The 16,382-nt window shown below is 41.8% G+C and overlaps 1 protein-coding gene across 2 annotated transcripts in view; it reads left to right on the plus strand.

The window, feature by feature from the left end:
• The window catches only part of cwc22 (CWC22 spliceosome associated protein homolog), a 122,661-nt gene that overhangs the window by 88,229 nt on the left and 18,050 nt on the right, over window positions 1–16,382 (plus strand). For both annotated transcript variants that reach the window (XM_038789268.1, XM_038789269.1), the window contains one exon: window positions 2,182–2,242. In XM_038789268.1, the coding sequence (XP_038645196.1) occupies window positions 2,182–2,242 (61 nt within the window). The remainder of the gene's footprint in view (window positions 1–2,181; window positions 2,243–16,382) is intronic.

Consider the following 16,382-nt stretch of genomic DNA (forward strand, 5'->3'; position numbering starts at 1 on the left):
ATATACTGAGGGGAAACAGGGCAAGAAAATGAGGACTGAAGTAATAGGATATATCAATGAAGTTCGTGAGGCATAAACACAAGCTGAATGGCCTGTTTCTGTGATTTAGACTGTATATAATTATGCATGTAGTACACACTATTCCTTTCCCCCTTATATAATTAACTCTCAATATATGGTATGTAGGAGGGATGGGAAATACACAAAGCTTCAAGCAGTGTGCTTATTCCGAGAATATTTTTTAAAAGAAAGCCTGCAGTGGGATGAGCAGATTCCTTTGCATCATCACCAATGATACAGCACTACAGGCAGTCCTCGAATTTGCGACAAAATTGGTTCCTGGAAATGACATCATAAGTCAAAATGACATAAGTTGGGACCGATTTCCTCACAAGAAGTTATTTTTTTATAATATAAATTTAGAGTACCCAATTCTTTTTTCCCCCAATTAATCGGCAATTTAGAGTGACCAATCCGCCTACTCTGCACATCTTTGGGTTGTGGGTGTGAGACCCACGCACACACGGGGGAAATGTATAGGTGGAGTATGCACAGTGACCCGGGACCAGGATCGAACCTGGGTCCTTGGTGCCGGAGGCAGCAGTGCTAACCACTGCGCCACCAGGCTGCCCCTCATACGAACAGTGTTAAGGATGAAGGATTGGTTCCTTCAAGGGGGCAAGGCAGCATTTTACCCAGCAATTTGCGACCTCGTTTTCCGCAGATTTTAAATATTCGCCCCGATTCATTGAAACCTCTGCCGGAAGCCTTGTCGGGGTGCGGCCGACTTGGTTTTGGCTCAAGCTTGGCTAGCAACCATGGGTACGGCATGCCAAAATTGTTCGGCGAAACCCGACCTCTGCTTTCTGGGCTGTAGCTCAGCAGGTAGTGCACTGCCGGCGGGCTGCAGTGATGGTTCTCCATAGAAGGCCAAGCCCCGTAAGTTGCTGGTGGCTGCGGGTTGAGCTGATCTTTCGACCTGTAGTTACGACCTGGTGAGAAGAGTGCAGGGGGCCCGGTGTTTTGGCAAGAGGTTTCACAACTTTCCCAGGCATGTTTGGGGTCAGTGACCCAATACTGGACTACTGGATGTTGGATTATTTAACTCTGATTCAGACAAGGCTGCATTTAAGAATGTAAGCTGTAGTGTATATGTTATGATAAAAATATTAAAGATGGGCTCGCTTGGAATCATAAAGTCAGAACCAACATCACAGATTTGAAACGGTGTCAATGTATAAGTGTTATTAGTGCTGTTTGATGTGACTCTAATGTCGTAAATTTGAGGCTTGCCTGTACTGGCGGAAGGTTATGCTGTGCACTCCAGAACTAGATCTAGCGCACTGCTTCCAGAGCCGCCCGATAATTTACCCCAACACTTCAGAATAATTTAGTTTGAAAAAAGTTGTTTTCGCATTTAAATGGGACGGGATCATGTAAACCCTCAAAATGCTTCACCAAAGTTGTTGTTATAAATGAAGCAGCGGGTTAAGTGGGCCATGCTTGGATTTTCGCTTTATTTACAGTCCAATGTTACATTCCATTAAAGTAGCAGCAGGATAAATTTCCTACTTGAGTTAGATTAGAGTGGATTGAAATATTTTGGGAGAGTGGTTCAATGTAACAAAATCACAGACCTTGAGGTTGTTTCAGGAAAATGTGGTTCCTGTCTTTTGAGCCACTGACAAGTAAGAATATTGATAACATTTCTCACATCTTATACACCAAGGGTGTAGACTAGAGCATGCTTCAACCCGCGCAGAATTGATAACTCCAAAAGTTTTGGCAATACCGTGAATTGAAGGCCGGTAGATTTAGTCCTCTGAGTTTAGCACAGTGCAGTAACTGTACTGTGCATTTCATGTAGTATGCTAAATATATACAAACACTTTGAATTTCTGTGGTCACACTAAGGAAACTGAATTGAATGGTGCAAGGAAAAATAGGTTGTGAACAGGAACTTTACTGATCAAGGAGGAAGATGTGGAAAAATTGTGCTTGCAAAAATAAAGTTCATTCAAAATGTTAATTTTTAAATATAATATTTCTCGTTTTGATTGTATTTCTTTACCTGATGATTAGTTTAATATTTGTTATGATGGCAATTCAAATAAAATGTGTACAAATTACATTTCGAGGCTTTGCTTAATGACACTTAAAGTGCTACTTATATTTTTGCAGTTTGGACTTTGAAGAATGTGCTCACAAATTATTGAAGATGGAATTTCCTGAAAGTCAGACTGTAAGTATTGATTTACATGTGCTCAGGTTATCTGCAGAAGGTTGGTGCAACTGAAAATAAGATAGTTAATTGTTGCTGGCACCCAAAAGGAACATGTTGTTTGAGTCCTGTAATGCTAGAACCATGGCAAGTATCAAGACAACGACAAAATATATGTAGATTTATGACAGGGAAGACTATTCAGTTAAGATACAGCAGCAGATGTTGAAGTTGGGATACGTTTTGGAATGGACAAGAGGTTGGCTGAAGGGTAGAAACCAGTCAACGTTTGTTTCCGAGGTTGTATCATGATGAAGCATGGTAAGGGTGTGAAACCGTGTGTCTCGAGATTTCATGTTGAGACCCATATATTTCTAAAATGCACCAGCAACTTGGAATCAAATTTTGTTAAATTTGTTGGTCAGAAATCTGAATAAACTTGAAACCATTTGAACAATTGGATACCCTTTCAGGGGCCAGTAAAAATTTTCTGCTGAATTAGCTGAGAGATCACTGTCCGTGTGGAGTTTGTACATTCTCCCCGTGTTTGCGTGGGTTTCGCCCCCACAACCCAAAGATGTGCAGGCTAGGTGGACTGGCCATGCTAAATTGCCCCTTAATTGGGAAAAATGAATTGGGTACTCTAAATTTATAACAAAAAAAGAATTAGCTGAGAGATAGTGAATGATCTTCCTTATTCGTATTTGTATTTTTGAATGTTGTGTATTGAGTCCACTACAAATTAGACACTTTCATTTTTCGCAATGTTTAATTATCGTTTTTCTTCTAACTACCATTCTATATTCAATATTGTGCAAGTGGTCTCTTTTGAGGTAACCAAGAATGGAATATTTTCCTTTTGCACCTTTTCCATTTGTTTCATACGAGGAAACACTTGTGAACTCTACAATTTATATCTCTAATGAGAACATAGACATATGCAGGACCACACAAGAACCTTATCGCACATGTGGCAATACCAGAGTTCAAAAGTAGATTACACAAATAATTTTCTATATCTCTCTAATTTTTCACAGCAAATTCTTTGTCTCATTCTCATAAAATTTCTAGTGATATCTGCTTGCCTAAATGGGCATTCCTCTATTCCATTCATTATTCCACTTCTGCGCTTTATTCCATACGCAACATGCCATATTAAGCTTATTTTCAGAGTTCAACTTCACAATACACTTAATCATTAACCTCTTAATACAATCCTCTCTCGTACAACCAAACTTCAGTTGTTGTGGTCACTCCATCTAGTTTCGATGCCAGGCATCAGATGAATGACCTTTGGCTCCATCACCTATTTCATAACCATGATATCCCTGCTGTAATATCAAAATTATGGATTCATTTTCAGTTATACCCAGCTCTTTTAAATTTGCTGGTGATATTGTCAAGTTACCATATGCTTCATTGTATTAATTGTGTGATAGGAATGTCGTTGATTAACACACACCTCGGAAAATATTTTTGAGAAATGTGCTTGTATCAATAATGGAAATTTCATCCCCACCCCCAGTAAAATTTGGAAGACCAAACGACTTGACTCCTAGTCCCACTTCAATCTCCGCACCCTCGTCACCGAATCCGTCCTGCTCCCTGGCGACTGTCTTGAGGCAGAATCAGACTGTTGCAACTTTGGTGTTCTATTTGGTCCTCCATCACCAGGAACATCTATGTCCATCTGGTGACATCACCTGCCTTTCTTCTGTATTCACTTCTTGAAAAATAAAATCCTCGTCCACATTTTGGTTATCTGTAGACGTGACTATTGCAATGTTTTTCCACCTTGGTCTCCCACCTGGCTCTCTCTCTAAACTTGAAATTATGCAAAACCTTTTTTGCCTATATCCAGACCCCTAGTGAACTCTGTTCACTCATGCTCCTGTGCTCATTGATCCATGTTGGCTCCGGTCCGGCATCCTTATTTTTAAATTCTGCCCTGGTGCCTGTTCTCGCTATGCTGTAACCGCCTGCATGCCTCTAAGATCTCTGCACTCTTGTAATTCTGGCCAATTGTGCATCCCCATTTTTGATTGCCCCACCAGTGCCAGTTGGGCTTTCAGCTGACTGAATCCTAAGATCTGGAAGACCTTCCTTAAGCCTCGCTGCCTAGGTGTGTCCCTCTGTTCATCTTGGAGACATGGATTCAAACTGTCCCGTTGGCAGAGCAAGGCCAGTAGCACGGGTTCAATTTCCATACCAGCTGAGGCTATTCAAGAAAGCCCTGCCTTCTCACCTTGCCCCTTGTCTGAGATGTGGTGATCCTTGGGTTAAATCACCACCAGTCCGCTTTCCCCCTCAAAGGGGAAAGCAGCCTATGGTCATCTGGGACTATGGCGACTTTACCTTTAACTTTACCTTTAACTTGTATTCCCTGCATGCATCTTTTCAAACGATGTGGAACAAAGGACATGTATTTGATTTGCATTAAATGTATTTTCAAAATGTACTTTTGGATTCACATTACCTCACTTTCACTTAACAAAGTCCACTTTTGGAGGCATTATAATCTTGACAAAATTGTATTGCCATTTATCATTTTTGCTATGGAAGTTGAGCTATGCTTTTTTTAGTTTGGCTGAAGGGAATGTATTGTGGAACAGCCTCTGCCTGTACAGAATATTTATTCCATCTCGTGCTTCAAAATATAACATGCATGTTTTCATCTGGTGCGACAAAGTATAACATATGTTTTAACTTGGAGGGGGAAATATAATATTTCTGTACACACTTACCATACTCTGCATGACAGATGGGTTGTTATTTCTTCACCAGCGCAACCATTGTAGGAAAACTGGGTATTTTTTTTGTGCAGTGCAAAGGAGAGGCAAAGAAGAAGCATGAAAACTGTCCTCATTGCAGCCCAAGATTGAGAAGATCGAAAAAGTGTGCAAAATTTCAAAGAAATGTAGCACAGAAGGAGGCCATTTGGTCCATTGCACCTGTGCTGGCTCTTTGAAGGAGCAGTTGTGCTAAGTCCCACATTCAGCTCTTTGTTTGTAACCTTAAAATCATAAGAAATGGGAACGGGGTAGGTTATTCAGCCTCTTGAGCCTGGTCTAGCATTCCATAGAATCACGGCTGACCTGATTGTAGTTGTTGGTGCACTTTTCCTGCCTAACCCTATTATCTTTGACTCCCTTGTCAGTTAAATATCTGTTTAATTCAGCCCTGAGATAATTCAATAGCCAGCCTCCACTGCTGTTTGCAGGTAGATAATTCTAAAGTCTAAACCCTTTAGTGAAGAGAAATTCCTCCTCATCTCCGCCTTACGTGGGAGACCGCATATTTTTAAAACTGCTTCTGAAATCTAGTTTCCCCCTGGATCTGACATGTCAAGCAACCCCCCCTCCCCAACCACAACCACCATCCAGATTCTTGCATTTCAATAAGATCACATCTTATTCTTCTGAACTCCAGTAAGTAAAGGCCCGACCTGCTCAGCCTTCCCCTTGCACTTCCAACCCTGAGGATTTGCCCTTCACCCTGCTACTGGACAGATAACAGCCTAAGGACTCATGCTCTTGGCTGCAGAGATGAGTGCCTGTATCCCAAACTAGGTTATTCCCTACTATAAATTCATTCCATTTTGCTCTCCCCACCTGAATAGCTTCCTTCCTGCAGACGTTGCTCTCGTCCACTCAAGCTGCAAGAGCTTTGAATTTGTTGGTCAATTGCAGGGCTGAGGCTTTCCCATTGTGACCTTTTAGATCCCCATACCTGCCTCCCTTACAGTCTCTCACTCCTGTCCTGATCTATTATTTTTGATATGATCAAATGAAGGATGGAGTGAAATGGAGGCAAATACAGATGAGGGCAAGACTTGTAAAGTTGAAATGTTGAGGGAGACAGAGCCTTGAGAGCTGACACTCCAGAGCAGTACTGAGGGAGTGCTGCACTGTCAGAGTTGCCATTATTTGGATGAGATGTTAAACTGAAGCCCCACCTGCCTCCTCGATGCATGTGAAAACTCCCATGGCACTGCTTTGAAGAAGAGCAAGGGTGTTATCCCGGGTGTCCTGATCAATATTTATTCTTCAAATAAAATCCTAAAAACAGATTTCCTGGTCATTATAACTTTGTGGGAACTTGTGCACAAATTGGCTGCTTCTTCCGAAGTGATGATATGTTGGTTGCAAAGCATTTGGTCATGAAAACACTTTTTAATGCAAATTTTTCTTTTAAAATACTTTGAACTGCTGGAACGGTCAAGCTGGAATGGTCAAGCCTAACTGAGTGCAGCACATACTGTACGCAACAGAAATTTGTTCGAACTTCAATTATTGGAGGATAAAAGAGGACAAACTTTCGAGGAGCATTTTTGGACACTCTAGTCTGTAGAAGACAAAGGGCATGTGTCAGGTTTCACAGGGAGGGGAATAGACATGGTAGGACGTTGAAGTAAGTCGTTTTGTGACGGAATGCCTATGGAATCTGCAGCTCAGCTCCAAGTCAAACAACATTGAGGACTTAAACTGATAATTGACTTCTGAAAATAAACTCAAGAGAGGGTTAAGTCCAATAAAAGATGAACAGAAACACAGCCAAACAAAATTGTAAGACAACTCTGCTTTCTCCTTTATTCTGAATGAGTACAGCGAACTATGATGCATGCCACTGTTCTGCCTTCCAATTTTTCCACTTAAGCCTTCAGTTGATAATTTTATTAACTTATTTGCTGTGGTTTCTCAATTAAACCTGAAATACTGCAGTTACATTTTGTTAGTTTCTGTTTGTTAATTACAGCACAGAAGGAGGCCATTCGACCCATCATGTCTGCACCAGCTCCCAAAAGAGCAACGCAGCTCATCCCATTCCCCAGCCCTATCTCTGTCGCCCTCTAAATTCATCACTTTCAAATATATATCCAGCTCTCTTTTGGAATCCACCTCCACCTCTCTCCCAGGCAGCGCATTCCACACCCCAACAACTCTCTGAGTAAAGAAGTTTCTCCTCATCTCACTCCTAGTTCTCTTGCTGACCATCTTGATATTGTGACCCTAGTCACAGATATACAAAATAGTGGAACCAGAATGTCCTTCTTTACTCTGTCAAAATTGTTCATAATTTTGAACACATCAACAAAATTACTTCTTAATCTTCTCTGCTCCAAGGAGAACAAGCCCAATTTCTCCAATCTTTCCTTGTGTCTGAAATTCCTCATTCCTGGTACCATTCTAATAAATCTCCTCTGCACTCTCTCCAGGGCTTTAACATCCTTACTTGGTGCCCAGAACTGAACACACAACTCCAAATGTGGTCTGACCAATGATTTGTAGAGGTGTAGCATTAATTCCTTGCTTTTATACTCTATGCCTCTATTTATAAACCCAAGGATTCTATAAGCCTTCTTAACAACTGTTTCAACTTGCCTGACCACCTTTAGAGAATTACGGACTTGAAGGTCTGCTCCTGTACCCGCCTCAAAGTTGTACCATTGAGCCTATACTGTCTCCCCATGTTTCTTCTACCAAAATGCATTATCTCACATTTTGCTGCATTGAAGTTCATCTGCCATGTGTCTGCCTGTTTGGCCAACTTGTCATGTAACTCTGAAATAGCGTCACCCTCACAATTCACTTTTTGGCTCTGCATTGCACAAATGTTTGTACCTGATTTTAATAGGGAAAATAAATTTCCAGAAACTGGAATTGTGTTCATAGTGGTGAGGGAAGCTTTGTCATCTAACATTTGTAGCATTGAGTACTTGCCGAACAGAATATGTGCTTGCTGTGCTGAGAGAGGGGTAATTATAAGTTGTTTTCTGGTGTAACGTTAAAGACATTTTAATACTGTGTTAGTAATAAAGTTTGTTTTAGTATACCATAGCCCTATTTCTTCGTGCAATCGCTCCTGGAGCGAGGTATCTTTTCCACACCGTCTTGCAAAATTAAAATAAAATATTGGGAGTTTCTGTTCAGTATCCGAGCCTATTTTCAAAAGATTGCGCAGTTATTCTACGAATATTATATATATTTGAATCTTACAGCAAATATGGTGGCCTGATTGCCAGTAGAATGGCAAGCATTGAAATCCTATTGGACAAGACTGTTCAGGGGGCGGCATGGTGGTGCAGTGGGTAGCACTGTTGCCTCACAGCACCAAAGACCCGGGTTCGATCCCGGCCCCGGTTCACTGTCCGTGTGGAGTCTTCACATTCTCTTGTGTCTGCGTGGGTCTCACTTCCACAATCCAAAGATGTGTAGGGAAGGTAGATTGGCCACACTAATTTGCCCCTCAGTTGGAATTTTTTTTTTATAAAGACTTTAATACCGTATGATTCCTTGTCCACCTCCCCTTTAGCGCGTAGTCTGCTAACACCAATTCTACCCGTGTGATGCAACGCAGACTCAAAATATTTTTCAAAGAAAAATAAATCATTTGTATGGTGTTTGTCTTCATTCCTGCATACTGGTTATTGGTGTACATGTAAAACCAATTTTGGGAGCTCTTGAAAATCTGCCAGTTTCTAACGTCCATCTGGCATTAAAGACGTATATTTGGGAATTTGTGATGACAAACCAACTTTTTGTGTGCGCTGTAGGATATTTATTCAGTGAGGCATTGAGCTGCCTAAATTTGTCGCAATAGACCAAGCTTTCTTTGCAAAAGGCCCCTATTGTTCAACCAGCTGTTCTTTACGAGCATGCTATGCTTAACCATCTGGGCAGTGAAAATGCTAACTGAACAGCTTTATACAGTAAACAGCAATCCTGTATTATTTCTCAACTGTAAGTGCTTTGTTCATGTAGCTCTGAAGATTACTATTGTTTTGAAACATGTATGCAGTGGAAACTCTATTATCCTTTACAATATGGTTTGTCCATCACGATGGAGTTTGTCCATCAATGGTTCATACCAGAAATGGGAAAGTACTCAAATCAAATAATTCAATGTATTAATGTTAGATGAATGCCTAGATACTGGTATTGAAGCCAAATTCAGTAGGAATAACATAAGTTGAATCTTTCTTGCACTGATTGGTTGTCTGAGAATGGATTAACATTTGAAATACTCATTATCCTGCAAACACTCTTGAAGAACCTGGGAAGGCAAATAATTATAATGTGAAATACTAGAAGTTTCATGATGGGTCCTTTTTGTGTCTTTTCCTTTAGTTTAGAGGTAATGGTGGAAAAAGTAGTTCAAAAGCAGTAAAACCCTAATGGTATTAGGATTCAACTAACATTATTCAAAATAGCATAATCTCCAAAGACGATTTAAAATTTTATTTTTTATTCATTTCCGCGATGTAGGCGTAGCTAGTTAAGCCAGCATTTATTGCCCATCCCTAATTGCCCGTTGGGTGGTGAGTTGCCTTCTTGAACCGCTGCAGTCCTTGAGGTGTAGGTATACCCACTGTACTGTCAAGGAGGGAGTTCTAGGATGGTGCCCCAGCGGCAGTGAAGGACCGGCGATATATTTCCAAGTCACGATAGTGAGTGACTTGGAGGGGGACCTCCAGGTGGTGGGGTTCCCAGGTATCTGCTGCTCTTGTCCTTCTAAATGGTAGTGGTCATGGGTTTGGAAGATGTTGCAAGGAATCTTGGTGAGTTGCTGCAGTGCATCTTGTAAATTGCACACACGGCTGCCATTGTTCGTCAGTGGTGGAGGGTCTGAATGTTTGTAGAAGGAGGAGCAATCAAGCGGGCTTCTATGTCCTGGATAGTGTTGAGCTTCTTGAGTGTTGTTGGAGCTGCACTCATCCAGGAAAATGGAGAGTATTCCATTACTCCTGACTTGTGCCTTATAGATAGTGGACAGGTTTTGCGGGAGTCTGAAGGTGAGTTACTTGCTGTAGGATTACTAGCTTTTGACCTGTTCTGCACTTTATATAGCTGAGTTTCAAAATTGTTTGCAATTTTTTATTCTTTTGTGGAATGTCAACTTCGCTGGGAAGGCCAGCATTTGGTGCTCATCCCTAACTCCTTTGAGAAGATCATGATGAGTTGCCTTTGTGAACCGCTGCAATCCATTTAGTGTCAGTGTTACTGGGAAGGTAGATCCGGGATTTTGACTGAGGAAGAGTAGAGTAACAATTATAGAGTTCCAAGTCAGGATGGTGAGTGTGGCTTGCAGGTGGTGATGTTCCCATGCATCTCCGGTAGAAATTATAGATATGGAGGGACTGAATGTGTAAGCTGATGGATGGGGTGCCAATCAAGCAGGCTGTTTTTTCCTTTTATAGTGTTGAGCTCTTTTGAGTGTTGTTGGAACCGCATTCATCCGGACTCCTGATTTGTGTCTTTTTATATGAAAGACAGATTGACCTTCTCTTGAAGCCACCGTGTTTAAATGGCTGATCCAGTTTATTTTCCTGTCAATGGTAACTCCCAGGGTGTTGACAGTGAGATATTTGGCAATGGTAAGGCCATTCAATGTCAAAAGTAGATAGATTAGATTCTCTCTTGTTGGAGATGGTCATTATTTGACACTTTGTGATGCAAATGGCACTGCCACTTATCAACCCAAGCCTGAATATTCTGTTCATGCTATATATGGCATGGCTGTTTCAGTATCTGAGGAGATGTGAATGGTACTGAATATTGTGCAATGGTCAGTGTACATCCCCAATTCTGATCTTGTGATTGAGAAGATTGTGAACAAAGTTGCTGAAGATGTTTGGATCCAGACCACAACCCAAGGGACTCCTTCAGTAATGTGCTGGGGCAGAAGACTGAATGTTGAGATGATTGACTTCAAAAAACCAAAAACACCTTCCGTTGTGCTAGGTATAAGTTCAACCAGTGGAGTCTTTTCCTCCTACTTCCCACTGATTCCTTGATGATGCCACACTTGGTCTCAAGATGCACTGATGTCAAGGACAGTCACTATCACCTCCCCTCTGATTTATACAAGTTTGTGCTAAGGCTCTGATGAGGAGAGGAGCTAAGTCACCCTGGTGGAACCCAAGCGAATCAACCAGCAGTCAACAGGTCATTGCAGTGTAAGTGCCACTTGAAGTCCCATCAACAACACTTTCCATGACTTTGCAGATGATCGAGAGTAGATCGATAGAACTGGAATCAACTGGATAGATTTGTCCTGTGTTTAGTTTGTGTGGCAGATACCTGGGCAATTTTCCATATTGTTGGGTGGATGCCAGTGGTTTACTGGAACAACTTGCTAGGTCAGGAGCACGAGTCTCCAGGAGTACTGCCACGTTGATGCCAGGATCAATAGCCTTTGTAGTATCCATTGTGGAATTAATGGAATTTGCTGAAGACTGGCATTTGTGATGTTGAAGACCTTGGGCGAGGCCTTGATGGATCATCCCTCAGCACTTTGGACAGAAGATGGTTGCAATTCATTCTTATCTTTTGCACCCAGTGCGGCACGGTGGCGCAGTGGTTAGAAATGCTGCCTCACAGAGCTGAAAACCCGGGTTCGATCCAGAACCTGGATCACTGTCGAGTTTGTACATTCTCCCCGTGTTTGTGTGGGTCTCACCCCCGCAACCCAAAGATGTGCAGGGTAGGTGGATTGGCCACACTAAATTGCCCCTTGGACAAAAAAAATTAGGTACTCTAAATTTATTTATTTTTATTTGTTTTTTTACAAATTTAGAGTACCCAAATCATTTTTTCCAATTAAGGGGCAATTTAGCATGGCTGAAAAGATGATTACCTCGTTTACATGGTTGGGGGGGGGGGGGGGAGGTAGCTAGGATTAGGAAGGTGCTGTTGCAGACAGGACGGAAGTCAGGGGTGTTGTGTCTTCCTAATTTACGATATTATTACTGCGCAGCGAACGCGGAGAAGGTGAGGGCTGGGTTGGGGGGGGACTCCCAGTGGGTTAGAATGGAGGAGAGTCTGTGCAGGGCGTCAGGGCTGAGGGCATGGCAACAACGCCACTCCCGATGGCCCTGGGGAAATACTCAGGGAGTCCGGTAGTAGTAGCGATGTTGAAAATCCAGAGGTAGTTGTGCCAGCACTTTAGGCTGGGGGCAGGGTCAAGGGAAATGCCGAATCGGGGGAGTCACAGATTTCAGCTTGGGAAGTGGGATAGGAGTGTTTGGAGATGGGAGGAGAAGGGAATCAGGGCATTAAAGGATTTGTTTCTAGGGGGCTGGTTTGCGGGATTGAAGAAGCTGGGGGCAGAATATGGGTTGGGGCAGGGGGAAATGTTTAGGTATACACAGGTCCGAGATTTTGCTGAGAAGGAGATGCAGAGGTTTCCGCTGGCGCCGGCTTCCACACTGTTGAAGAAGGTGCTGACGACGGGGAGTAGAGAAGGGGTGGTGTTGGCGATTTATGGGGCAATTCTGGGAGAAGAGAAGCAACCGCTGGAGGGAATTAAGGCAAAGTGGGAGGAAGAGTTCGGAGAGAGCATGGAGGAGGGGTTGTGGTGTGAGATGCTCCGGAGGGTGAATGCCTCAACTTTGTGCGCGAGGTTGGGGCTGATAGCTGAAGGTGGTGTTTTGGGCACACGACACGAAGGCGAGGATGAGCCGACTCAGATGTTTTAGCCTTCGTCTCGCTGATCGCCCGAAGGCTGATCCTGTTGGGGTAGAAGCCAGTTTCTCCACCCTGTGTCTTGGCGTGGCGGGGGGATCTGTTGGAGTTTTTAAACACTTGAAGGTGAAGTTTGAGTTGAGGTGAAGGGTGAAAAGGTTCTACAATCCATGGGTTTTGTTTATCATGCACTTTCAAGAATTGGATGACATTGAACATTAGAGGGGATGGGGTAGTGGGTGGTGGTGTTGGACTGTATGATGTTGGTGACTATGTTGGGTGGATGGTGGATTCCTGAATCCTTTTCTTTGATGTTTGTATTTAAAATGTTGAGGGTTGTTTGGAGGGTTGGTGGGAGGGAGGAATTGTTGGCCAGGTGATTGTTACCGTTTTTGTTACCATTGATTGTTTGTTGGTGAATGTAAATTTGGATAAAAATGTGAAAAAGGAGGAGTTCCGATAGCATCCTAGTAAATCTTTTCTGCACTCTTGTTTAATAATATCCTTTCTAAAATATGGTGACCATAACTTTTCACAGTATTCCAAGTGTGGCCTTACTAATGTCTTGTACAACTTCTTCAACAAGATGTCCCAACTCCTGTATTCAATGTTTTGACCAATGAAACCAAGCATGCAAATGCTTTTTCACCACCCTGTCCATCTGTGACTCTACTTTCAAGGGGCTATGAACCTGTACTTCTCAATCTCTTTGTTCTGCAACTCTCCCCCAACACCCTACCATTAACTGAGTAGGTCCTGCCCCGATTCGACCTACCAAACTGCATCACCTCACATTTATCTGAATTAAACTCCATCTGCCATTCATCACTTACTGGCCCAATTGAACAAGATCCCATTGCAATCTTTGATAACATTCATCACTGTCCACTATACCACCAATCTTGGTGTCATCTGCAAACTTACTAACCATGCCTCCTAAATTCTCATCCAAATCATTAATATAAATAACAAATAACAGCACTGATCCCTGAGGCATACTGCTGGTCACAGGTCTCCAGTTTGAAGATTTGCTCTAAGAGTCAGTAACTTAGATGGTTCAGGAACCTCTAAGAGAATCCTATCAATTTCACGGTTGAAATCTTAAAACAATAAGAAACAAAATAGGATTTCATTGCTAATCCAAACAAGATCATTACTGTAGCAACAGCTGAAGGATTTCCTCAGATCACTGTTTGTAACATATTGGGAGCAGACCTGTACCATCGTTCAACCTCTGGTTAACCTCAACTCCAATTTTCCACTCGATTCTCAGATCCCTTGATTCATTTTGTGCCCAAAGACCTATTGATCCTATTTTCAAATATATTTAAAGACTGACTGTCAATAACCCGGTTCAGTTGTAAATGCCTAGCGCTTGTTCTGAGACTGACCACTCTTTCTGGACTATCTACCCAAGGAAAGCAGCCTCTCAGAATCTATTTTTTGAGGGCTCTTGTTCTAGGGGCAGCAACATCGATGTATTTTCTGAATCTTTCTAATGCAATATTTATCCAATGTTCAGATGTGTTCCTTGAAATAAACCTGTGAAGAGCATATTGTGCTACATGTTAAGATTACTCCACCCATTTTAAAGAGCTAATCCATAACTAGATGTGGTATTTAGCAGCATTCATTGCTAAATGAGCATGAATCTTGGAGTATTCTACAAACACTGTTGTTGAAAAAACCTTTAAACTGTTATGAGGAAAGTCCTGTATTAGAAAATCTGAATATAGTTTCACAAAATAAGACCACGTTTTGTATCTTATTATAGGTCAGAGGAAACAGCATCAAATGATGTTATGTACTCAAGATTTTCTAGGAGCACTTAATGTCTTTTCTTCTCAGCAGCATTTTATTTATATTGTGTCTTGTGCAGGTCCCTTTAAAAAATGAGTGTTTATCAAATAGCTGCAGTGATGTCATTGTGTGAGTGGAGATGGAATGTGATTCTATCTTTTACTTTTGTTTTGAGCTGGAAGCTGCTTTATATCCTGGTTTTGTTTTCAGTTGGGGGGCTGCATTCAAGCAAGAATGTGTATTTTGATTTCTCTCTCTGCCTACTGAAGAATGTTTCCAGATCATTTGATGATTTCAAAGTAATACCTGTTTCTGTAAGGAATGCAAACCTACTGCCTTTGTTAAAAAAGGGTTTTTGACGTATGGATGTTGTTAGGAAAGTTATTAAGGGTTACCTATAGAGTATTGTATATGTGGGGTTTATGAGTGTTGGTAATTAGTGAGATGTTTACTGTGTGTTTATAAAATGTCATCTGGATTCATAGAATAAACATTGTTTTTGTTTTTAAAAGAATTTGGATTTCTGTTGCATCACACCTGCAAAGTGGGCCCTTGTGCGCCTCATAACCAAAATCTATTTAAAGTTGTGTGTCAGGTGAACTTCATGATATACATTGGTGTTCTTTAAACCCTGGCCCATAATAATTGAAACAGCATTTTATTTTTTTCAACATTTGTTTCACATTAACTGTTTATCATTTGGGAATACAATCAGGATGCCTTCTCCAAAAATGTTGTCTTACTTTGCATGCTTAAATCTGCAAGCTTAAAAACCAACCAGCCGATTCCGTAGTTGTTTAGTTCTATTTCTTCTGAAGCTGTTAAAGAATTAAAATTGTGCATGCTGTACAGAGTACAATTTCATGTTGCATTATGATTTGGAGGTACATTGGATTAGATTGGATTGGTTTATTGTCACTTGTACTGAGGTACAGTGAAAAGTATTTTTCAGCGTGCAGCTCAAACAGAGCATTTAGTGCGTGAAAAGAAAATACGTAATAGGGCAATACAAGGTACACAATGCAAATGCATAGAGACAGGCCTCGGGTGAAGTATACAGGAGTGTAGTGTTAATGAGGTCAGTCCTCATTAAGAGGGTCGTTTAGGAGTCTGGTAACAGCGTTGAAGAAGCTGTTTTTGAATCTGTTTGTGCGTGTTCTCAGACTTTTGTACCTCCTGCCCGATGGAAGAAGTTGGAAGAGTGAGTAAGCCGGGTGGGAGGGGTCTTTAATTATGCTGCCCGCTTTCCCAAGGCAGTGGGAGGTGCAGATAGAGTCAATAGATGGGAGGCAGGTTCGTGTGATGGACTGGGAGGTGTTCACGACTCTCTGAAATTTCTTCCGGTCTTGGACCGAGCAGTTACCATACCAGGCTGAGATGCAGCCAGATAGGATGCCTTCTATGGTGCACCTGTAAAAGTTCCTTAACGCTTGTGTGTCCCAACAATGGTATGTGTCTGGAGTAGTGCAAAATTATTTTGCCGCTGTGTGCAGCGTGGCGGCGCAGTGGTTAGCACTGCTGCCTCACAGCGCTGAGGACCCAGGTTCGATCCTGGCCCTGGGTCATTGTGTGGAGTTTCTGACCCCCACGACCCAAAAATGTGCGGAGTAGGTGGATTGGCCATGCTAAATTGGCCCTTAATTGGAAAAATATAATTGGGTACTCTAAATTTATTTTTAAAAACATATTTTTAAAATTATTTTGCTGCTGAATACTGTACCGATAACATGAACTGTAGTTAGAACGTTAAGCTTGAACTCAATTAGTTTTAGATTTATTGTCAGCTTTTACGAAGGTACAGTGAAAAGTGTTCTGCGTACAGTCCAGACAGATCGTTCCATACCCGAAAAACATGGGACATACGGTAAATGCACAATGTAAATACACAGACATGGACA

Source organism: Scyliorhinus canicula, chromosome 2, assembly GCF_902713615.1.
Source record: "Scyliorhinus canicula chromosome 2, sScyCan1.1, whole genome shotgun sequence".
NCBI classification, from domain to species: Eukaryota; Metazoa; Chordata; class Chondrichthyes; order Carcharhiniformes; family Scyliorhinidae; genus Scyliorhinus; species Scyliorhinus canicula.